Source organism: Microcaecilia unicolor, chromosome 6 (genome assembly GCF_901765095.1).
Source record: "Microcaecilia unicolor chromosome 6, aMicUni1.1, whole genome shotgun sequence".
NCBI classification, from domain to species: domain Eukaryota; kingdom Metazoa; phylum Chordata; class Amphibia; order Gymnophiona; family Siphonopidae; genus Microcaecilia; species Microcaecilia unicolor.
Window position 1 is genome coordinate 314,170,814 of NC_044036.1, and position 25,336 is coordinate 314,196,149.

Genomic DNA, 25,336 nt, shown 5'->3' on the forward strand with positions numbered 1-25,336 from the left:
GCTTAGAGAACGTGACCATGCATGGTAGTCCTGACTGGCTTCACCTCTGCCATTTTTCTGTTCATACCCTTCTCATGCACCATGGTACTAATCTTCAACCTGGCTTCAGTGCTGTAATCACAAGACTGTTGTGCCATTATGAATGTTGTCCCACGGTACTACAGTGTTCCTCTTCCAGTACTACCTTGCTGCCACATTCCCGAGCCTTTTACCAGCAGTAGTGCCAAATAGATTGGTGGATCTGGAGTGCGGAGCATCCCAGACGGTGGAGAACCTCCCAAACAACTTCTTTCTGAAGCCAGGATCATTTCAAACCTAGATCTGTGCATGATGACCCAGGATATCACCTGCTGCTTTATAACACATGACCACCATTCCCATTCCACACAGGTTTATTGCGGTTATTAGAGGATGCACTAAATAATATATTTGCGTTTCTTAGTCTCCATGTTAAAATGCTCCTCTGAGTGCGTGATGCATGGTCAGTTGATTGAAGTGTTTTTACCCTGCAGTTGGAGTTGGTTCTTTTGAGAGACCCCTATACAGGCTGTGCCAGACACTGCTACAGCCTCTTTATAACTTAGGCACAATATCAGGTGGTCTCCATCTTAAGAGCCCTTGAGAAGAACATTTCCTCGCACCTCATCCTATGGGACTTGCCAGCACCATTTCTTACTAATTCTTGGCCATTACTTTGAGAACTTTTATGAAAATATTTATATTTAATTTATTTAATGTGAAATGAATATTGTACATAGATTAAATATCTGAGGAACCTTTACATGCACTAAAGATTTTTCAAACTTTCAGCTTTGTATTGATGGCACCGATCTGGTGGTTTGCAAATATTTTCTCATACCTGTCCTTCTGACTGGGTTTTTTTTTTTTTTTTTAAATAGAGGGGCATGATTTGAATAAAGTGAAAAACACTGAAATGACAAAACTTGATTTTAAGTGCTTAAGATTTCTTTACAGCCTGTGACATCTGATCAATCCTTTCTAAGTGTGCCTGCAAAGGGCAGCTAGTGTTGGGATTAAATGCTTGGTTATTGTACATGTAAAGGAGTGGCATGGTGGGACAAGATGGTGCATCAGTGTGGGTTAGAATGACACGGGGCGCTGAGCTGGGGGCAGCCTGGTTGAAATCTCACTTTTATTCCTTGTGATCTCTCAATTGCCTTGGGTACAACCTTGGATTGTAAACCCTCCAGGGGCAGGACAATTACCTGCTATACCTGAATATAACCCACCTGAACTAATGTGGAAAATATGAGCAAAATCCAGAAGGTGAGCCTTCCATGTCTATCATGAAAGAATGGGTGAGATCCTCAGGGTGTATGAATATAGGATATGTGTGAAGCCTTTGGAGCTACAGTGCTTAGATCTGATCTTGAATGTACTCCTCCTCCATTCTTCTCCCTAAAACTGGGTCTGGTTATCATGACATCCATCATGGATTCTTATGCGTTTGGTCTGAAAATCAGGTCAGTTTTTGTACTCTGGTTACAGTGAAAATTGGGATCTATTTAGGGGTTCTGGAGTACTGGAATTGTAGGTGGGCCTGGGTATGTTTATAGCTGAATTGGGGATGTCCTTTCCGTGATGCATCAAAGCAAACTGCGTACAAGGTGACTGAATAAAATGTGTCTGAGCAGGCCTAGGGTATTCCTCACACTGGTACTGACAGCCATTTTGATTATTACAAAGGTTTGAGGTGAGACGTTGGATGGTAGGACTTTTTATATTTTCACCTACCAACTATGGTGGCCTATCGTGGAAGAGTTTTTACAAGTGGTCACACAGTATAGCTTGAAGAGATCACTGGGAAGACTGGATGTACTGATCAGGCTTTTCTGGGCATCATCTACTGTGGTACTATTATATAAAAACATTTGTCATTTTGGGGACAGGTTTGAACAGCATCCACACAAATGTTAAGGCTTGATTCCTCAGGTGGGGGTGGGGGGAAGAGGTGTTTATTTCCATGCATTCAAGTAGACATAGTGAACGTGCTACTTTTGAAAATGTCCATGATAGAAAGATGGATAAAGTAACTAAAAATCATTTAATTATGCTATTCTTGATAGATGTGGGCAGCTCTTTTCATTTCCATTTGTACCTGCCTCTGGTGCATAGCCTTTTTTTTTTTTTCCTACCCTTTGTTCATTCATTTTCACTCAGATGCCTAGTCAAGGCCAGAGCTCATAAAAAAAAAATCCAGGAGGAAAAGTGTCATAAATTAAACTAATGCACAGCAGTTGCCCTTATCCAGCCACCAACCGTGGCCAAATCTCTCTCTAAATTTGGAGTGAGAATGGTATTATTCCAAGTGTCCTTTTTTTTTTGTCTGATGCATGATTAATTTCTCTGTTTTGGCTTTTATAACCTGTTTTTGTTTGAGTTGTTGACTGAAAAATACAGCAGGATAATGCAAAAATTTATGAAGTGAAATATAGAAAGGATGCAAATTAAATGCATTGCGGCCTACAGTGCTCAATTTGCTTTTTAACAGTTTCAAATCAAAGCCCAGGCAATCCTACAGCACATCCTTTCATTGGTTCACACAACCAATTGACTTGTCACTTCCCCCCAGCATGTGTACACTTCAAGTACCACTTGAAGATTCTTTCACCTAGTGCCTCAACAAAAGAGGGGGCGGCATGGGTGTGGGGATTTTTTTTTTTTTTTTTGGCAGAGTACTGCTAAACCTGTCCAAAGTTGCAGCTACACATTGGTACCAGATAAGGTAACAAATCAAGTGCAACAAACTTTTACCAGCGCTAACCAAATGATCCGCTAAGAAAGCCCAAATGCAATCACTGAAAATAAAAAAAAAAAAAGACCTCAGAAACCTTTCCCAAGGCCCAGTCTGTGCTTTTTTTTTTTTTTTTTTTGTTACATTTGTACCCCGCGCTTTCCCACTCATGGTAGGCTCAATGCGGCTTACATATTATATACAGGTACTTATTTGTACCTGGGGCAATGGAGGGTTAAGTGACTTGCCCAGAATCACAAGGAGCTGCCTGTGCCTGAAGTGGGAATCGAACTCAGTTCCTCAGGACCAAAGTCCACCACCCTAACCACTAGGCCACTCCTCCACTGTTGCTACTATTTGAGATTCTACATGGAATGTTGCTATTCCACTAGCAACATTCCATGTAGAAGTCGGCCCTTGCAGATCACCAATGTGGCCGCGCAGGCTTCTGCTTCTGTGAATCTGACGTGCAGGACGTCAGACTCACAGAAACAGAAGCCTGCGCAGCCTTCTACATTGAATGTTGCTAGTGGAATAGCAACATTCCATGTAGAATCTCCAATAGTATCTATTTTATTTTTGTTACATTTGTACCCTGCGCTTTCCCACTCATGGCAGGCTCAATGCGGCTTACATGGGGCAATGGAGGGTTAAGTGACTTGCCCAGAGTCACAAGGAACTGCCTGTGCCTGAAGTGGGAATTGAACTCAGTTCCCCAGGACCAGAGTCCACCACCCTAACCACTAGGCCACTCCGCCATTGATTGTATGTCGGAACATTTCTATTGGGGCTCTAGTAGTTACAAGATATACTGTATGCATAGGCATTCCTAGGGCCTGGGTGAGGTGCATGTGTGCACCCACATAATTTGAGTGCAAACAGGGATCGTTGTGGATGGCTACGTTGCCGTTATCAAATAGGGCCCATTTTTGGAAATGTTTATAGATGTCTTGTTATTACCCCAGCAGTGTAGCAGGTTATATTCTGTCGCTATTGTCTGATCAAATACAACTGATCTGAAATTTAAAGAGATCTTGCTTGATGTGGACAGTGAACCACCTATACCGCGCTGCTGCTGGGAGCCAACAAACATAGCTGTACATATGAAAGTTCAGGCTGAATGGCCTAGTGAAGTTAGCATTACCTTACTGACTTCGCTGCTTAGTTGTGCTTAGGCCTGAGAGGATCCCAGGCGAGTACAGAATATGTTTTTACATACCTTCCTTATCTGCTAATCACATACAGGGACCACTGTTCACGGTTCTGGAAACAAAAATTCATTCATCTTTGTCTCGTGGTTCTATATTTGATCCCTAAGCACAGCGGGTGTCATCTTTACTGTGGCTTTGTAGGTTTGGCACACTTTCTATCTCCTTTCAGGCCTGCTCCAACCAGCTTCTGAAGTCATGTAGAGAGGGGCTTGGAGGCTGTTATTGTGCCTTGGCTAATTATTTACAAATTTGTAACCGCTGCCCCTGCCTGTCTGTGGTTTCTGACCTATGCAATCAAGCTACGTATTTTATTTCACTGTTTCTGAGTGTCTGACTGGAGCGTGTGCTCTTATCTGGGAAAATTCAAAAAGAACTATGGGCTGGCATATGGCAGTTAACAGCTTGCTTCATCTGCCCTAGGCACAGGTGCTTATTGCTTTCAAAATAGAAGAGGAACACGATGGTTAAAAAGACATTTTATTTGCTAACAAGTAAATTGTAAACTATGAGAATTGTGTAGAGCTTATGGAAGGAGTCTTTACTGAGATTGCCAGTATCAAAGGCTGGGAGGGCGATGCTAGACTGTACAGCATTATGTATATCTTACATATATACAGATGGCATTTCAGCAAATCATGGCAACAAGTGACTAAGAGGGACATGGGTAGGCAGCTTTTCCATGAAACAAAATGCATTTTGGCTAGAGCACAACACATTCCTGCATTATGGTAAATGCGTCTAAGGCCAGTACATGATAGTTTCTCAGGTGGGTACAGTCAGGGCCTATGGTTTTAGGGTTCTGAAGGGAGCCAAGCTGCATCACTTCTGACCCTAGAGCAGGGATTTCCAACCCAGTCCTCAGGACACATCCAACCAGTGCGATCGTTTAGGATCTCCACAATGTATATGCATTCAGTGGAGGTAGTGCATGCAAATTTATCTCATGCCAATGCATTGTGGGGATCCTGATAACCAGCGCTGCGTACGTCTAGTAGTACTATAGAAATGATAAGTAGTAGTGTGTCCAGAGGACTGGGTTGAGAATCCCTGCCCTAGAGGGTTGTTGTAATGCCCCAACAGTGAAGGATGAGGAGAGAGGAAGGGTGGAGAGCAGCAATTTATAAAATAAGAGAGAAACTGCACAGGTTGTGTAAATGAAAGCCCATGGTGCCAGAGCCTGTCTGGTTCTGACTGACCTAGAGAGAAGAAAACATGTAGGCAGGAATGGCCAGTGAAAACAATTTCCCCATAAATAATAAAGCGTAGCTTCAGCTAAAGTGTTGGCACGGTTCCCTCAAATACATGAAGCTAAGACTAATATTTTAGATCTTATGTTCTATTTTTGCACTTTGGTGAAAGAAGAGAGGTGTGCCTTATGCTGCCGTCAGGCGTTTGGGGTTTCACAGTACCATACTGAATATGCATGGGTTACTTTGGCAATCTAACCTTATGCATTTTCATTGTGGCTATCCTGCAACTCTTACTGGTTCTGGGATTATCTAGATAGATTTGGGAAGTTCTGCTTTGCTGATTACCTATACCAGTGGCTCTCAATTTCGTCCTGCTGTGAAAGATTTGCATACACATTGGTTCTACTGTATGCAAAGTTTGTGGCTCTCTTAAAACTGTGACTGCCAGGTTGAAAGCCAGTAGCTTGTCCACAAACAACCTTTGTTTTCATGCGGAGGACTGCTGTTAACTAATCAAAATTTTGAGCTAGTGGGTTGCATGGCTATACAAGTTTTTTTTTATTGTGTTGGTTTGTATTTACCTATCTATGTGTAAGAGGAAGGCCCCAAAGCCTATCTGAGAAACATGATGGGAGAGGGGGTGATCTAGACTACCATCCGCTGTTTCTGCGCACGAAGGCATGGCCTCGCACAGCATACTGCATCTCGGTGAAAGTCAATGTTCCCACAGTGATCTCGGAAGGCCCCAGCACCTTGAAGCCGCACTTGGAATAAAATGGAATCAAGAAGTCTTCACACATCAGTACGGCCCGCCGGATGTAAGGGAGGCAACGGAGGTACCGGAAATAGCGCCACATTAGAATAGAGCCTTTGCCTTGCTGGCGGAAGGTGCGGTGTACAGCCAGCACATGGATGTGAACGGTGGTTCCATGGGCTTTATGCAAAGTTAAAGCTTCCTGTAGAAACACAGCAAAAGTAGTGGTCAGTCTCGCCCCTTATTGTGATGTCATCTGGTGCCCTCCTGCCACTGAATTGAGCTTTGACTCCTTTATGCTGTATTACAGCTCGGCTTTACCTAATGCTTATAAATATGGTAAGTATATAGGAAATACATTAGTTTATTTTCAAAAATAGGGCGGAAAAGACCTCATCAAGACCCACATCACTAGTATCAGAGCTCAAGCTTTCTTACGGCTGCCTTACAGTGTGATCTGTCAAAAAGTCATCACTGGTCTAGAAAACCCTCCCTAAAAAAAGGATAGGTAGATATAGTGAACATCCAAACTTTTAATTACTCTTTATAACATCTACCAACCCAACAAATTAAGTAGAACAATAAAGAATGAAAAATAGCACTCAGCTCAGACTGCGTAGCTGAATTGCATCATAATGTGTTGATGTATCCATTCTACCGGTTCACGCTTCATAAGGAACCAGATCAGCGGGTGTTCCCAACAATTCTTTGTGCAATACGAAAACTGTGTCTCTTCACCAGGGGCGTAGCCACGGGTGGGCCTGGGCCCACCCAATTTCAGGTCAGGCCCGCCCAGCAGCAAAGTTCCTGATGGCGATTCCAGTCGCAGGCTCCGCTCGCAGTCGCAGCGATTCCTACACGCTGCCTGCCAGTGCCGGCTGCAGCTCAATCTCCTTGCGCTACTAAGCGCTAACCCGGAAGTCTCTCCTCTGCAGGAGAGACTTCCGGGTTAGCGCTTAGTAGCGCAAGGAGATTGTTGAGCAGCAGCCGGCAGGCAGCGTGTGGGAATTGCTGCGACTGCAAGCGGAGCCTGTGAGTAGAATCGCCGTCAGGCACACTGCTGCTGGGCGGGCCTGCAAGGAGGGTGAGATGCTGCAGCTGCACGGGTGGGGGGGGGGAGGGATGATGGAAAGATGTGGCATGGGGGAGGGAAGGCGGGGGACACAGCAGCTGCACAGGGGGAAGGGAAGATGGAAAGAAAGATGCTGCACAGGGGGGAGGGAAGATAGAAAGATGAGGCTTGGTTGGTGGGTGAGGGAGATGCAGCAAAGGGGTGGAGGGGTGAGGAAGGGAGAAGTCTTGGCTGTGTATGAGGTGGAGGGGAGGGACACATGCTGCATACAGAGGGGATAGGTGGGGAGGGGGAGAAATGGTAGGCATAGGGGTGGAGAGGAGGGAGAAATGGTGGGTATAGTGGTGGAGGGAGGGAAGGCGGAGCAGAGAAAATTTTGTGCCCACCCACTTTGGGCTCAGGCCCACCCAAAACTGGCTGTCTGGCTACGCCACTGCTCTTCACATAGGCAAAGGTAGAATGGATACATCAACAGATTGTGATTCAATTCAGCTGTGCGCTCTAAGCTAAGTTCTTTATTATTCTACTTAATTTGTTGGGTTGGTAGATGTTATAAAGAGTAATTAAACGTTTGGATGTTCACTATATGTACCTAACCTTTTTGAGGTTTTTCTAGACCGATGATGACTTTTTGACCAATCACACTGTAAGGCAGTTGTGGAGGCGTGGCCTAGTGATTAGAGCACCAGTCTTGCAAATCCCGCTGCTGCTCCTTGTGATCATAAGTACATAAGTAGTGCCATACTGGGAAAGACCAAAGGTCCATCTAGCCCAGCATCCTGTCACCGACAGTGGCCAATCCAGGTCAAGGGCACCTGGCACGCTCCCCAAACGTAAAAACATTCCAGACAAGTTATACCTAAAAATGCGGAATTTTTCCAAGTCCATTTAATAGCGGTCTATGGACTTGTCCTTTAGGAATCTATCTAACCCCTTTTTAAACTCCGTCAAGCTAACCGCCCGTACCACGTTCGCCGGCAACGAATTCCAGAGTCTAATTACACGTTGGGTGAAGAAAAATTTTCTCTGATTCGTTTTAAATTTACCGCACTGTAGCTTCAACTCATGCCCTCTAGTCCTAGTATTTTTGGATAGCGTGAACAGTCGCTTCACATCCACCCGATCCATTCCACTCATTATTTTATACACTTCTATCATATCTCCCCTCAGCCGTCTCTTCTCCAAGCTGAAAAGCCCTAGCCTTCTCAGCCTCTCTTCATAGGAAAGTCGTCCCATCCCCACTATCATTTTCGTCGCCCTTCGCTGTACCTTTTCCAATTCTACTATATCTTTTTTGAGATACGGAGACCAGTACTGAACACAATACTCCAGGTGCGGTCGCACCATGGAGCGATACAACGGCATTATAACATCCGCACACCTGGACTCCATACCCTTCCTAATAACACCCAACATTCTATTCGCTTTACTAGCCGCAGCAGCACACTGAGCAGAAGGTTTCAGCGTATCATCGACGACGACACCCAGATCCCTTTCTTGATCCGTAACTCCTAACGCGGAACCTTGCAAGACGTAGCTATAATTCGGGTTTCTCTTACCCACATGCATCACTTTGCACTTGTCAACATTGAACTTCATCTGCCACTTGCACGCCCATTCTCCCAGTCTCGCAAGGTCCTCCTGTAATCGTTCACATTCCTCCTGCGACTTGACGACCCTGAATAATTTTGTGTCATCGGCGAATTTAATTACCTCACTAGTTATTCCCATCTCTAGGTCATTTATAAATACATTAAAAAGCAACGGACCCAGCACAGACCCCTGCGGGACCCCACTAACTACCCGCCTCCACTGAGAATACTGGCCACGCAATCCTACTCTCTGCTTCCTATCTTTCAACCAGTTCTTAATCCATAATAATACCCTACCTCCGATTCCATGGCTCTGCAATTTCTTCAGGAGTCTTTCGTGCGGCACTTTGTCAAACGCCTTCTGAAAATCCAGATATACAATATCAACCGGCTCCCCATTGTCCACATGTTTGCTTACCCCCTCAAAAAAATGGGCAAGTCACTTAACCCTCCGTTGCCTCAGGTACAAACTTAGATTGCGAGTCCTCCTGGGACAGAGAAATATCCAGAGTACCTGAATGGAACTCACCTTGAGCTACTACTGAAAAAGGTATGAGCAAAATCTGAAAACGTTTGAGCTCCAATACTAGTGATCTGGGTCTTGATGAAGTGTTTTCCTCCCTTTTTTTGAAAATAAACTAATTTCTTTCCTGTGTTTCCTATATACTTGCAATTTTTTGCCTTTAGAAGTGTTCTAATTTTTCTTATGGTATTTGGATCCTTAGTTTCTCAGTTGTATCTTACCTAATGCTTAACCATGGTTACGGATGCAGAAGATAACAGCATTTACGTCTGATTCCCGTTTGTTAAATTTCCTCTCAACCTATGTTGTGTTAACCATTCAAGAAGCTCAAATAATGCCATTATTCCCCATGTAGGGGGTGATTTCTTAAGATGGTGCCCATTTCAAAAAAGGCAACATAGGCACCTGTGCTCCTTAATTTAAAAAAATATCTCCAAAAATTACTCCTGTTAGTGACCAACATCTTTCACACAAATTTATTGTTAATGTTACAAGATTATAACCTGCATTATCTTGTAGTCTTAAGTGGATTACAATGAAACATAATAAACACTTCACAGCAAAAAGAAAATACAATATCTCCTACAGTTTAACAAACGTGCACCTGCTCTGAAGAGGTAAAGACTGTAACCACCCCAGCTGCACATCCCTTGGAAAAGCCTATGTGCTGATTCAGTAAAAGTTCAGAGGCACAAGTGCTGGTGTGATGTGGTGATGTCCCTACTTTTTATGCACGTATTACCCCAGTGCGATTTTATAAGGCCCATTTTCTGTTTGTAAACCATGCTTCACATGTGGAAAGTGAGTCACTGGTCCTGTTCTGGCAATGACAGAAAACTGATACTATGGAAACAATGATGGCAGATGAAATTGGGATGGCTTATCCAGGGGCGTATCTGACCTTCAGTGGTAGGGGGGGCCAGAGCCGAGGTGAGAGGGTACATTTTAGCCCCCCCCCCCAGTGCCGCCATCGCCATCATCGCCTACTCCCCCAGCCGCTGCCGCCGCCATGATCGCCGACTCAACCCCCCTGCTCGCCGTCGCCTACCTGGGCTGGTGGGGACCCCATCCCCCGCCAGCCGAAGTCTTCTTCCTTCCTTTCAGGTTTCTGAGTCTGATGTCTGGACGTGCAGGACGTGAGACTCAGAAACCTGAAAGGAAGGAAGAAGACTTCGGCTGGCGGGGGATGAGGTCCCCGCCAGGCCAGGTAGGTGACGGTGAGCGAGTGGGCAGGCGAGCGGGCGGGGGGGGGTCGATGGTAGGGGGGTCCAGGGCCCCCGAGGCCCCATAGCAGTGATGCCCCTGGGCTTATCCATCCAGTCTGCCCAGCTACATCAACTGCTGTATTCTACTTTCCCTTCCTCTGTGTTTGTCCTATAATTTCTTGAATCGGAGCCTATCCCAGTCTCTTGTCACCTTGAATATTTTGATTGCTGTTACAGAGCAGTAACTTAATTTTTTAACTCCTGGGACAGGTAAGCATGTTTGTATTCTCTGCCCCCCCCCCCCCCCCACTCTGATCCCCATGCCTCTACCCAATCATCAGTTCTCTTTCCCTAGTCTCTCACTGATCCTGTCTCCCCAATCCTATCCCAGGTGATGAGAGAATACTTTTCTTAATGTTTCATCTGTGGCCAGCACACGATTGGATTTAAGTAATTTTTCACTCCCAAGGGACTATGATCCCTGGTCTAATGCCCCTCTCACCCTCCCCTAATGGCAGCCCTGGCTGTCAAAGGTACACACACTTTTCTACAGTTTCCTACTCCTACAGAGAAGCTTAGTCAATCACTGTAGTTATAAGACTTCAGCCCAATGACACCATTTATAAGTTGTATTATTTCAGGGCCACTGAGGGGGGGGGGGGGGGGGGCAGAGGCAAAATTCCCCAGACCTGGGCCTCCAAGGAGGGGCATCTCTCTCCTCCTCCTGATAGGACCCAGGAGATTGTGTCCCAACAGGAGCAGGAGAGAGAAAGTGCCGGGCCCCCCTTGGAGGCTGGGGAGGACCTGGAGAAACAGACACAGCGTCTGCCGCATTGCCTTCCCCTGCGGCTGCTTCTCTCAGGCTGTGCATGTGCAACCTGCGAGAAAAAGTAGCTGCAGGGGAAGGCCACGCGGCAGAAGGAAAAAGCAGCGCTGGAGAATGCTTCTGCTGGTGGGGCCTTGGGATCCCCGCCAGCCAATGTACCCAGGGCAGGCAGCAGCAGCAATTGGGGAGGGCGGAGCAGTGGCTCCTGGGGGGGGGGAGGGGGAAGCCCAGCAGTGGAACAATCCTGTGGGGGCCGGCGATGGCAACGATCTTGGGGGGGGGGGGGTTGGCCCAGCAGCAGCGATGATCCTGAGGGGGAGGGCCTGATGGCGGCCTTGCCCCGGGCCCGGCTCAGTCTCTCAGTGGCCCTTTATTATTTTAGAGCTGGTCTTTATGTGCCGATTCTTGATTACAGCATCGAAGGGCTTCCTGTAGCTACAATGTCTAAAACGTTTAGTTTAATTTGTTAAATTTTACTCATTATTCATTTTACCCTTCAGTTTTGTGCAAGTGTGCAGCAACCTCCTTCCCATAACTTCTAAATTTCATACTCCTGTTCCCCCATTGTCACTTCTGCTCAATGGTTGTATAGAATGGCCAAGTTTGCAGAAGCTGGAAGTATCACTAATTGTTGCCTCATCCTTAATCACCCACCCGTCCTTCATCTGAAGTTCAAAGTTTGCAAGAGAGTGGCTGTTACAGTGGGCTGCACTGCTGCCCTGTCCTCCCTTATTTTAAAGACTAGCCGTTAAGCCCGTTAAAACGGGCGCATATTGGAATGTTTTTTCTCCCAAGGCCCCCCTCCCGTTGCTGCTGCAAGGCCCCCTGCCATCCTCCTTCCCTGCCAGCTCCAAGGACCCCTCTGTCCCTCCCTCCCAGCTCCAAGGCTCCAGTCCTCCCCCCTTCCCAGCTGCAAGGCCTCCTGCCCTCCCTCCTTCCCAGTTCCAAGGCCCCAGGCCCTCCCCCCCAGCTCCCAAGGCCCCCTTCCCTCCCTCCCAGTTCCAAGGCCCCCTGCTCTCCCTCACAACTGTAAGGGGCCCCATTCCCTCACAACTGTAAGGGGCCCCCTGCCCTCCCTCCCAGTTCCAAGGCCCCCTGCTCTCCCTCACAACTGTAAGGGGCCCCATTCCCTCACAACTGTAAGGGGCCCCCTGCCCTCCCTCCCAGTTCCAAGGCCCCCTGCTCTCCCTCACAACTTTAAGGGGCCCCATTCCCTCACAACTGTAAGGGGCCCCCTGCCCTCCAGTTCCAAGGCCCCCTGCTCTCCCTCACAACTGTAAGGGGCCCCATTCCCTCACAACTGTAAGGGGCCCCCTGCCCTCCCTCCCAGTTCCAAGGCCCCCTGCTCTCCCTCACAACTGTAAGGGGCCCCATTCCCTCACAACTGTAAGGGGCCCCCTGCCCTCCCTCCCAGTTCCAAGGCCCCCCCGTGCCTTCTTACCAGCCAGCTGGAAGGCCCCCTTCAGTCCAGCCCTCCCAGCTCCAAGGCCCCCCCTCCTTCTGAGACCTCCCATGTCCCCTCCCCCCCCCCAAGGTAGCCGCTACCGCCCCCCCCACCCCGGAGTCGCCCCCCGCCCCCCCTTCACCCGGCCCGGGCCCACTCTTCGATATTCAACTTACAGCAGCGCCAAAACAGCAGCAAGCAGCAGCTCCCGTTGGCCTTCCTTCACTGCCTGTGCCTCGCCCTCGTGTGACATCACGTCGGCGAGGGCGGGGCACAGGCAGGGAAGGAAGGCCGACGGGAGCTGAAGCTGAGCTGCTGTTTCGGCGCTGCTGTAAGTTGAATAACGAAGATAGGGCCCGGGCCGGGTGAAGGGGGGGTGGTGGAAACTCCCGGGGGGGGGGGGGGGTCGGTAGCGGCTACCTTGGGGGGGGAGCGGTAGCGACGTCAGCAGGTCCCTCCCTCCCCTTCCGTGCAGTTTCCCTCTCTGTCCCGCCCCCCTCCCCCCGTCATCACGTCTTGACGCGGGGGCGGGACAGAGAGGGAAGTCTCTACTGCGCATTTGCAGGTGAGTCGGTCACTTGCCATTTATATGTTTGATGGCTCCTTGTTTAGAATTCTATGTTCTGATCTGACTAGGGCTTTGTGCTGTATCTCCTTTTACACGGCACTTTTATTAGAATGAAGTTAGTAATTCCACTCTGTCTTATTTCCCCTTACCTTCCTCCCCTTTCATTCTGTTTTACATAACATATCTTTCTTCAGAAAATGATGGGGCAATGAGGATGTTTCTAACCTGGTTGAGTTTTTCTTGGTCCCAGAGAGATCCAATGATAAAAGCCACCAGTCGGCCTTCTTCAAACCAGCCCAAGGAGAGCTCCGGGCATAGATTCAGAAAGTGGCGGACTTGATCCAGGTGGAGAGGGCAGTTCCCCGAAACCGAAATAAAAGCTGAAGAGAGAGAAAGAAAGAGGAAGCAGACATTTTGTTACCCCCATGCTAGCTGTGCTACTCAATTTCTAATCACAGGTCCAAATCCAAAGCATATTTAAAAAACAGGTTGATGGAGCCCATTATATGGGTAACTTGATTTATATTTGACTGTAGGAACAAGGAAAATAATTTTGTGCATCTTAATATTATTACTAGTTAGTGCTACTGTGTATGGAACTATGTGATTGTCTGTGTCCAGAATAGAATCTTATGGGCCGATGCTCAGAACTCCCGTGGTAAAGGGGAACCCATACAGCTGGAACAGCACAGACAACTAGCCCACCAATGCTCACAGGAAATGATATTCAAATTATATGCGCGCTGTAAAAGCGAAAGCAAGGGGGAACGTGCTTGATGCATGCATAGAAGAGTTGCGTTGTCAGCGCTGCTCATATGTGTATGTTCCAGGCAAACCCGAAAATGAAGCACACATTAGTTCCTGGTTTCTGTTCCTTTAAATATAAGCTGTCCCATTTTTTTTTTTTTTTTTTTTACTTGGAAGGCATATAGGAAACGGGCACCAATGTGTGCTTTAACTTTCAGGTTTGCTCTGACTTGCACGCATTCGTCTCTCACTAGCAGCCAGTGGTGTAGCTACGTGGGGCCACGGGGGCCTAGGCCCCTGTAGATTTGGCCGTGGACCCCCTGCCGATGACCCTCTCGACCCCCCTCCCGCCACCAACCCGCCCTCGCCTACCTTTGCTGGCAAAGTACAACGTGCAGGACGTCAGAGTCAGAAACAGAACGAAAGAAGAAGAGGACCTCGGCTGGCGGGGGTTGGGGTCCCCCACCAGCAAAGGTCAGCGGCGGCGGGAGGGGGGGTCGAGAGGGTCGTCAGCAGGGGGGGGTCAAAGTTGTTGGTGGTGGCGGCGGTGGTGGCAGGGGGGGGTTGGCAATGGTGGGGGGGGGCTAAAATGTGCCCCTCACCTCGAGCTCTGGACCCCCCTCCTGCCGAAGTCTGGCTACACCCCTCCTACCAGCACTTAGGGGCTTGCACGAGCTCCCTTCTGCTTCTAAATTAAATAAAAACTGGCAGATTTTAACAGTGGTGTACCAAGGGGGGGGGGGCGTCCACCCCGGGTGCACGCTGCTGGGGGGGTACCGTGTGCCTGTCGGCTCCGCTGGTTCCCTCCTCTCTCTGCCCCGGAACAGGTTACTTCCTGTTCCGGGGCATAGGGAGCAGGAAGCCAGCGGCACCGACAGGCGCGCGGCTGCTCCCAGCAGCCAAGAAGGCACCCGGGGGGGGTGTTGATGCACCGGAGGGGGGGTGTTGATGCGCTGGAGGGGGGTGTTTGATGTGCCGAGGGGGGTGTCGTGCTGCACCCTGGGGGGATGGACACCGCTGCACCCAGGGGGGGGGGGTGCGCAGCAGCGATCTGCCCCGGGTGGCAGCCGACCTAGGATCGCCACTGGATTTTAAAGAAAGAATCGTGAAAAATCTTCTCTAAAACACCCTAACGCCTGCTCCGAGCTGGCATTAGGTTTTCATCAGTAAGGGCGGTTTTGTTTTGTGCACTGTTCTCTGAGCAGTAGGAGGGAAATAGGAAATGGCCCTCCTTAATAAGCGTTTGACTATGTTTGCATGCTATTTGCTCTAATCTTTGGCAGGCACATGGTCTCCCATCTAGAGCCCTTTGATCATTCTGGGCTCACTAATGCCGGTGTGTATAAGGTTACCATATTTTGTCCCCCAAAAAGGAGGACACATGCCCTGCCCCCTTTCACGCCCTCGCTCCACCCCCCTGTCACATTTTCTCCTCCCCCCCGTCACACACTCCATCACTCCCCCTCCCCGTCACCCCCCTCTCCTTACCTTACTACTGCCCTGGTGGTGTAGTGACCTCTTCGGAGCAGGAAAGAGCCCCCTCTTTCCTGCCCAGAGCGCTGCCCTGCATGCATCCTTCCTGTTCGTGATCTCGGCGCCGATTCAAAATGGCCACCAAGAGTTGAAATCTCGCAAGGTCATGTCAACTCTCAGCGGCCATTTTGAATCGGCGCCGAGATCAGCAACAGGAAGAATGCATGTAGGGCAGCGTTCCGGACAGGAAAGAGGGGGCTCTTTCCTGCCCTGAAGGAGGAAGAGGTCACTAGACCACCAGGGCAGTAGTAAGTAAGGGGAGGGGAGGCTAGCAATCTGCCCGTTTTGTCCGGATTTCTGGACAAACAGGCAGGCTGGTGGGTGGGCAAACAGGCAGATTGGCAAAACCCTCCCAGTTGCCTGGACATGTCCTCAAAAAGAGGACATGTCCGGGTAAATCCGGACATATGGTAACCCTAGGTGTGTAGTCAAGCGCCAATCTTTAGTTTCCGCATTACGTTTTGAGTATTGGTCCATTAGAAAGGGTGCCTTGAAGACTGACAAGTAGTGACAGCCCAAAATTCAATATTAGAGCTAGTTACATAAATGGTGAGCTAAGTCCTACTATCTCGAGCTCAGTCCAAGTGTTGCTGGTGGTGCTGGGTTGGTATGTAAGTGAAAATGGGAAAAGGCTGAAGACTTCTCATGATGACACCCTGATGAGAGCTGGATGAAGGATGTCATTAGTAAAGCATTTCAGGGTGTGATTACAGATAAAATGATAATACTAAATATGGGCACCAGTCCTCTGTGTTTAGAAGTTGTTACATTGTGGTTCAGCACCTCTCTTCCCCTTGCTTCCATTATACAAAATGTCGCACATCTGTTTTATTTATTTTATTTATTTATTGCACTTGTATCCCACATTTTCCCACCTATTTGCAGGTTCAATGTGGCTTACAGAGAGACCTGTTACGGCGTCGCCATGCTAGGGTAGAGAGTACAATTGTTGTGACAAAGAAGTCAAGGAAACAAGAAGAGTTAGTCAAGCCATTGTAGAGAGATGCATTCTGAATAAAGGTGATTAGACTATGTTGGTTATGTGTTTTCGTGGTAGGCTTTGTTAAAGAGATAGGTCTTCAGAGATTTGCGGAATTCAGTTAGTTCGTTGATCCCTCTCAAGTGAGTTGGAAGTGCATTCTACAGCTGCGTGCTCATATAGGAGAAGCTGGTCGCGTGTGTTAATTTGTATTTTAGTCCTTTGCAGCTGGGGAAGTGGAGGTTGAGAAAGGTGCGGGAAGATCTCTTAGCATTTCTGGGTGGCAGGTCCACGAGGTCTAGCATGTAGGTTGGAGCTATGAGAAAGTGTAATAATGGATACCAAACAACAAGCAGGAAGTTTCTAGGGCGAGAGCCCATCTCAAGCCCTCGCCTTAACCTGGGGGCAGTGCTGCCCAGGCTGGCTATGTGCCAGTGTGAGCTAGCATGTAGGGCAGGGGATGGCCAGGGTCCAGGCTGCTCCAGGGGATAATCGCATAAATCCCAGTACACAAATGTCCAATTGGGCTGTAATTTTTCAAATTGATCTTGGTGCAGAATCCCCAAGCCGCTAGTGGCTGGCATAGGGGGAGGGAAGGAGTGCAGTCCAGCTATTTTAGCTGCACCCCTGGAGCTCGGGTCAGTTTCTTTGTTCCTCGGAGGTGGTGTTTCATCCCTGCTTCCCTTTATCTTGTGTATGTTGTAATGCCAAGCCCTGCATGTGTTCTCTTTAACATTCTATGCAGTTGATCTATGGCTTCTGTTTGCCCAGCTGGTGGGAACCCAAGGTAATTTGGCTGTTTGTGAGGTAACAAATAGCCCTCATTAATTTCACCCAGCAGTGAAATTCAGATTTTGTGGGTCATATGACCCAGCTTAGTAGCAAGGAGGTCCTTGCCGGTTTCCTGAAGCCTTAACTGCTATGGTGAAGCTGAAAACAATGGTAACCTGGCGAAGGACAAACTACTTAGGTGTCATGGCAGTAGCAATGTTTGATTTATTCATATTATTTGTGTTCATACTGCTACTTGTATCACAGCTCAGGTTATGATAAATTATGTTTTTATCTAAATTTTTTTTTGTACAGTAAGTGAAGCTGCGGCCTGTTTATCTCCACATTGTAATCTATGTAATTTATTTATTGGGATTTATTAATCGCCTATATGAATAGATTCACCCAAGATGGTACAGTTTAACATAAAACTTACAATTTTGTTAACAGCAAAACAATAGTAAAATAACCAAGAATAAACATAAATACAATAAAAGAGGTAAACTTGAAAACAGTAAATTGAAACCTAATAATAGAGCTACCGTGAAACAGTATCAGAAATACACAAATTTAACAGCACTGGAATTCAAATACAATACAATGTTAGTATAATACAAATGATACACCTAATAAGCATGCATTCAACTAACAGAGAGAGTAGTGGATGCTTGGAATGCCCTCCCGCGGGAGGTGGTGGAAATGAAAACGGTAACAGAATTCAAGCACGCGTGGGATAAACATAAAGGAATCCGGTTCAGAAGGAATGGATCCTAAGGAGCTTAGCCGAGATTGGGTGGCAGAGCCGGTGGCGGGAGGCGGGGATAGTGCTGGGCAGACTTATACGGTCTGTGCCAGAGCCAGTGGTTGGGAGGCAGGGATAGTGCTGGGCAGACTTACATGGTCTGTGCCCTGAAAAGGGCAGGTACAAATCAAGGTAAGGTATACACAAAAAGTAGCACATATGAGTTTATCTTGTTGGGCAGACTGGATGGACCATGCAGGTCTTTTTCTGCCGTCATCTACTATGTTACTATGTTAACATAGATATGATGCTAAATAGTTTCTACAATACAGCAACAATTTAGACAGACACCCGAGAGATTCTGAAAACAAAATGTACCTACAAAAAAAACCAGGGGTGTGTATGTACCTGACAGATCAGTGCATCTAAGAGATGCTGACAGCTTTATTGCTGCATGGTAAATTCCACGTTATTTGATAGACTACTACTGATATAAATTTGATGGTCCAATTATTTTCACAGAGGGTGTAAGGAACAGCTTTATCTGTTGCACAATTCTTACTTGTCACATGAAAACTAACAGACATACCTGACTAAAAGATACAGATGTACCTGCGAGTGTATAACTGACAAACAGGTGTACTCAGGAGGCACAAATGGTTAACATCATTGAAAGATGTCTCTAAAAGAGATAGGTATGTCTAAGAGCATATCCAAGAGCCAGCTGTGTTTCTGACAAAAGCTTAAGGATTTCCAGAAGCAGAAATGAATGAAAGAAAGAGCTCTCACCTTCTCGTTCGATCTCAAAAACGCTGATGGCATCTTCTGGTGTAAGGCATCGGAACTCACTGGCAGGGAGCGTGTGACGCCTCTGGAGGCCGGGCGTGCTTCCAGGGGACCTCAGATGAATAGGTTTCAAGAAGGGAAGAGCACTGAGAACAGACATTCTGGAGAAACGTCTTCTATTTATAAGGAAATCTCTCCCTTTTATTTTTCTTGTTTATATCGCACTCAGTTCTGTATTTTAGAAGATTTGCTCTTGTGCGGTTTCTGGACAGCTAGAGACCTGTGAGTAGACAAATGGAGTGAACTGGTACCCATGCTTTTTATATATACATACAAACATACATTTGCCTCACTTTAAATGCCAGCAGGGGTACAATTATAACAGAGATGGGAGGTAACTGGCAACAGTTCATCATGGGAAATAGCGCATTAGGCAAACATGAAATGTAAAAACAGACAAGCAGAAAGTCAGGAACCATATAGCTGGAGGGCACTTAATGGAGCAGTGATGGATCAGGAAAACAAAGGAGTGTTTCTCACAAAGCAGCCAGGCCAATGGGTTAGGAGGAAAGCTGAGATTAGCTGGAAAAGGGGTTGAAGGTCACCAGGAAACCTTTCCTGATGGACTGGCTTGGTGGCTCAACTTGTATGTGCTGCTGATTAGCATTGCATATGATCTCTATGGTTTGATTCCAAGGTCAGAACATCCATTTCCTGCACTGCTGAAAAGGCATCAATCACAGCCCCCCAAGGGAAAGGAGATGCAGTTATGGCATGGGTGGGACAGATAGATGATCAGAGGCCAAGATGGAAGGTTTCAAACAGAACCCCTGACCTAGAATGCTCAATATAGCGACCCAACTGAGTACGTTTGGGGTGAGGGGATCCTTAGCTCTTGTGCATGAAGGCTCCTGGCACCCAATCCGATTTGGTACTGATTGAACTGAAGAAGCAAAAAGGAGAAAGAGAGAACTGCCAGGTGTAAAAGATAAAACTGAACTTGGTAAAGTCATCAAAATAATGCTCTGCTTTCAGACAAGCCTTCGTTTAAAAAGTCAATTAAAACAAACAAACAGCTTCCCAGCGAGGTTCTTCTCTAATAAGGAAGAGGATGTCGGGGTCTGGACATTGGTACCAGCAGTGGTGAAAAGCAGGGCTGGGTCATAGGAGCCAACTTTTCAAAATTATTGGGGGTGCTAAGCCCAATGGAAATAACCCCTCCCCGGATACATGACAAGAATTTTCTCAATATCAGGGATACTCAAGCACCCACAGAGCAGGCTCCTATGGGCTGGCTCATAGATGTTCTGTACTGCAGCATGATCCCAGTATCCGCTCCTGACTCATTCCCTTAACAGTTTAGTAACGCAGTCAGGCAGGTCAGTGAATTGCTTCATTGATCTTAGTTGTCAATGTCCAAAAGCATCTATGCAGCCAAAGCTTTTATTGATCGGATGGTGAACGTATTGCAACCTCCACAAAAAAAGCCAATCAAGGCTACCTTGCCCTAGTTTCATGGAACTTGAACATTTTGTTTGCTAACATATATTTTGTGTAGAATTGTGTAGAGAGGTGTGGTAGCCGTGTTAGACCACTTTTAAAGGTAATCAATAGAAATCAAACAAAATAAAACATGGAAAAGAAAATAAGATGATACCTTTTTTATTGGACATAACTTAATACATTCCTTGATTAGCTTTCGAAGGTTGCCCTTCAGGAACGTAAGACCTTTGAAGTCAGAATGATTGAATATTTTGACACCCAACAGACAGGACTTAACAAAGATGTTGGTTTTCTAGCCCATTATAAACCATAAAGTTGTATTGCTCTGTTTATCACCCTCCTCTCACCTATCCACCCCCATCCTGTTAGACTATCTCTGAAATGCTTTGATGTTCCCATGCATACCTCCTACCCACCCCACCCTGTTAGACTATCAATGAAATGCTTGGATGTTTTACTTATATATACTGTCATCTACCACATTTGCTTATTTCCGATCTGACGAAGAAGGGCAACCTTCGAAAGCTAATCAAGAAATGTATTAAGTTATGTCCAATAAAAAAGGTATCATCTTATTTTCTTTTCCATGTTTTATTTTGTTTGATTTCTATTGATTACGTGTAGAATTGTTAAAGTATAGCAATGTTAAGATATGATAATAATGATGATGGTGATTTATAGCACATAATTCCATGATTCTCACCAAGCATACAGGCACCAAGAAAAAAATGTGTTGTCCTTTCCCCACCTAACTTATGAAAATGACCATTCAGAGTCTCAAGTACTGAGAATCTTGTTAGCAACTCAAAAACAATGGCTTGCTGAAAGAATAAAGCATTTGGGTGAAGATGAAACATCACATTCCCTACAGAGCTTTCAGGACAGGTGACACAGTACCAGCCACTAAGACAGTGTTTGTCAATCTTTCTGTGGTTTTGACCCCATGATTGCAGCCAGATCAAATTGTGTGACCCCCGGAGGTGTAGAATAATGCTGCACCTCTAAAGAGTCCACCCAGGACATGACCCCATCTCACAGTTTGGGAAGCTCCGCACTGAGGGCCAGATGCTCAAAACTCTGGCGCTGTACAAAACAGTGCTGGAATATACTGCCATTACAGTGCCGCAAAAGAACTTCCTAATGCTCACGCTAATGCAGGGGCGTAGCCAGACAACAGATTTTGGGTGGGCCTAGGCAAGAAGTGGGTGGACACCAAGTGTTCTCTCTCCCCACAAAAATGATCTCAGCTGGCAGAAAAACTCTTCTTTCCACTTTGGCAGTCTGCAGCAGGCATGCGCTGAAAACTGAGCATGCGCAGGTGCTGGAATCATGGACAGTAGCGTTTTCATTGCCATCAGGAGGAAGTCTTCAGCTGGCAGAGCTTGGGATTCCCACCAGCTACCGCTAAATGTGTGCTACTGTTAAGTGGGCCTGAGCCCTAAGTGGGTGGGCCCCTGCCCACTCAGGCCCACCTGTGGCTACGCCACTGCGCTAATGGCATGCAAATTTTAAGTGCACTGTTAGCGCTGAGCACGGGAAGTGGGGGGGGGGGGGGGAGAGAGAGACATGCCCTGCACATGTGCAGACCTCAGGAGACTGCCAAGCTTCTGTGGGTTTCACTTTCAGGAGTCGGGATGTAACTTCTCAGGTTGGAATTTCTTTCCCTTTTCCAAGCTGTAGAACAGTTGCAATGAAATGTTTTTCTTGTATTATTGACTGGATGAAAGAGAATGGATTACGACCGATATGCTAGTAGATCGTAACACCTTGTTGGAGACTCTAACTCGGTGCTCTGCAATTCTTCTGTAAACCTTGTGAGCCTGGTTCAATATTTTGGCGTCCTTATGGATTCTTTTTTGATACCACCTCCCCACTGCCGCTGCAGCCATCACCACCTCCTTCCCTATACGATTGTCCAATCGGAGCTTGAATCTTCTCTTCAGAAACGCTAATGCCAGCTCTGAGCTGGCGTTAGTTTTTTTTGCGGTATGGGTGTCCTTCTCTACGCTCTGAACATTGCAGGGAATAGGAAAAAAAACTCATTTAAATAGCATTTGCATGCTATTTGTGCTAATGTAGGGTGAGCTTGGTATTTCCAGCGGTAGGGGTGTCTGTGCATTGTGTACTGGCAAACGCAGGTGCTAGTCTGGCGCTAATGGTCTCTAGTGCCTGCATTTGCTTCTGAGCATCGGGGCATGAGAGCCCTTAATCTGCCACTCCTTGTAATTATCACATTTCTGCTGTCAAAAACAGATTTGCTAATGTAGCTGCAAACCAGAAGAATTTCAATAGTAGCGTTGTGTTGGTAGAATAAGCTTGTGGCACTGCCTGGGTTTTGCTAGCATAAAGCCTGAGTCCTATAAAGTTTCTCTTTCTACCCACCTGCTTCCTCCCCCCACCCCCAAAAATAAAATCACAAATTCATAGCTACAGTGGATATTAACTATTGTTATTTCCCTATCACTTTCACCAAGCCAAAGAAACAAGCACTGTGTGAGAAAACAATGTCCCAGTCATGGTTCTCCCTGAGCCACGTCTCCGTGACCGCCACTAAATCCAAGTCGGCTTCTATCATTGCGGCCTCTAGATCTAGAAATTTGTTTCCCATATTACGGGCATTGGTATACAAGGCTTTCCAGATGTTACCTTTTTTCCCCTTTTCTATAATAGTATTTGATGTCTTACCTGCCCGGGGGTTATTAATTACTTTGGGGCTTTTCTCACCCATCCCCAGCAGATTTAGTTTAAAGCCCTCTTTAGTACTTACATAGTAACATAGTAACATAGTAGATGACGGCAGAAAAAGACCTGCACGGTCCATCCAGTCTGCCCAACAAGATAACTCATATTTGCTGCTTTTTGTGTATACCCTACTTTGATTTGTACCTGTGCTCTTCAGGGCACAGACCGTATAAGTCTCTAACTTATACTGAACAGTCTGTATAAGTCTCTAACTTATACTGAACTGTTACTGAACAGTCTGAAAATTACTCCCACAAGGAGCAACAGCTTCATTCAAGGCCTTCCACTCATTCATTTGTTTGTAACATAGATGAACCTGTGTCACATGCAGGGCTTTTTTTGAGGGGGCACTTGGGGGTACTGAGTACCGGCACCTTTTCCATTGTCTGCTAAAATTGGCCCATGGTCCCCACGTTTTAATGAAAGAGCTCAGGCTCTACACACCAATTCTGTCTTGTCATAGATTCTGTGACTGGTTGCAGGGAGCCTGGCTATTGTGGGGTGGATCCCTCAGTGATCACCCCATCCCTGAAGGGTGGCCTAGCATTTGAGTACCTGCACCTTTTTTGCTAGAAAGAATGAACTGGTCACATGACACAAGCTTAAGTAAGGATGAATATTGAAGCTTGAAACTCATGAACCTTAGTTATTGCTACTTTTCCCCCTTGAACTGTGACCAATGCATAACAGATGCGTAACAAATGGAATAAGGAACAGACAGTACACAACCATTTTCCAGGCTGCAATTAGACATTAGAATGTTCTTTTTTGCATTTATTATTGGGATGAAACAGACAGCAGAGTTTTGGTTTTAAAGTGATGGGTTGGATTGCTCAATATGCAAGAGTGAGTGTAATAACAGACTCTGTGTAATAATAGGGTTGCTGTTTGTGATGAATCAGGGTGCAAAGGAAAGGGTCCATGGGCTGGTATGTATCAGCTATATCTCTAGATCATTTTTGCCCTGCCATTTTCTGTCAGCCTAACAGAGTGCTTGAGACTTTAACTGTTTATCTTCTGAGGTCCTCCCAATAAATCCTGGTCCCTTCAGAAAGGATATGTGCAGGATAAATATTAATATAATTTTATCTAGCACTATTGCACATACACAAGATCAGTGTGTCCCTGCCCCAAAGAGCTTACAATCTAAAGGGGAATGGGACTTGGATATACTGCCTTTCTGTGGTTTTCGCAATTACATTCAGAGCAGTTTACACAGTATATACAGACACTTATTTGACCCTGGGGCAATGGAGGGTTAAGTGACTTGCCCAGAGTCACAAGGAGCTGCAGAGGAAATTGAACCCAGTTCCCCAGGATCAAAGTCCACTGCACTAACTAGGCTACTCCTCTGTGGGCTTAGCTGCAGGATTGTATGTGCCCAGCAACTCAGAGTGGAATTGTGCACAGGTGTTAGCTTGTGTGGGAAGACACAGCACAGGTCGTATTAAAATGTATGCTAAACAAAATAAGTAACATATTCCAAGCAATGTTGAGAGTATGCTGCCCACTTTTGACACATGCACAACTCGAGAATTTTTTTACGAGGTCCACGGATGCATGGAAAGTTTTGCAAGAGGATTTCTTGTTGATCTTTCACATTTAAGTGCTGGGTTTGTCTTGTTTTGCAAGTGGAAGGAAGCCCGTGTAAAATTTAAACACAGATGGGGAGCAAGAAACACGTGCACATGTCCAAACAAAAACAAGTGTCAGCACACGCCAGAGCCTGTTCTTATGTGCCTAAATACAAATCTCTCAAAAATTCCATGTGCAAACAATTTTTGAGAGGCTCATATTTAGTCGCAGAAGAAAAGGTGCCGATGGGTTGTTTGGACATGTGCACAAGAAGCTGCGCTTACCATGAAACCTTGTGCACATAATCTTCCCCATTTGCTGCAGGATTTCTGTGCATAAATTCTGCCTATCATTAACTTACTGCATTCTGCGGTATTAGGGTCACGATGGAAGCCACACTGTGAGCCTTTCTGTATTGGCCCCTAACTGGGCACCTGAGGCAAAGGAAAATAATGTGACTTGCTCAAGGACTCATAGAGGATAATTCTCTACAGGTCACCTAAAGCAGTGTTTCCCAAGTTCAGTCCTGGAGTACCCCTTGCCAGTCAGATTTTCAGGATATCCACAATGAATATGCATGAAAGAGGTTTGCATATAATGGAGGCAGTGTATGCAAATCAAGCTCATGCATATTCATTGTGGATATCCTGAAAACCTGACAGGCAAGGGACACTCTAGGACTGACCTAAAGTTAGGTGCTGGGATGATGTGCGCTAAGCGCAAATTCTAAATCAGCAGTTATAGAATACTAGTGCAAGTCACCAGTTGCATGCCTGGCACCTACGGCAGCTCAGTGGCCAGTGTAATGCACGTGCCAA

The 25,336-nt window shown here is 46.5% G+C and overlaps 1 protein-coding gene across 1 annotated transcript; it reads right to left on the reverse strand.

Moving 5' to 3' along the window:
- Positions 1-5,581: 5,581 nt before the first annotated feature.
- Positions 5,582-18,858, reverse strand: AANAT (aralkylamine N-acetyltransferase). The gene is made up of 3 exons (XM_030207294.1): positions 18,702-18,858; positions 13,366-13,520; positions 5,582-6,112 (listed from the first exon to the last, which is right to left on the reverse strand). The coding sequence occupies exons 1-3, from the start codon at positions 18,856-18,858 to the stop codon at positions 5,807-5,809; spliced, it is 618 nt and encodes a 205-aa protein (XP_030063154.1). The 3' UTR covers positions 5,582-5,806.
- Positions 18,859-25,336: the final 6,478 nt, after the last annotated feature.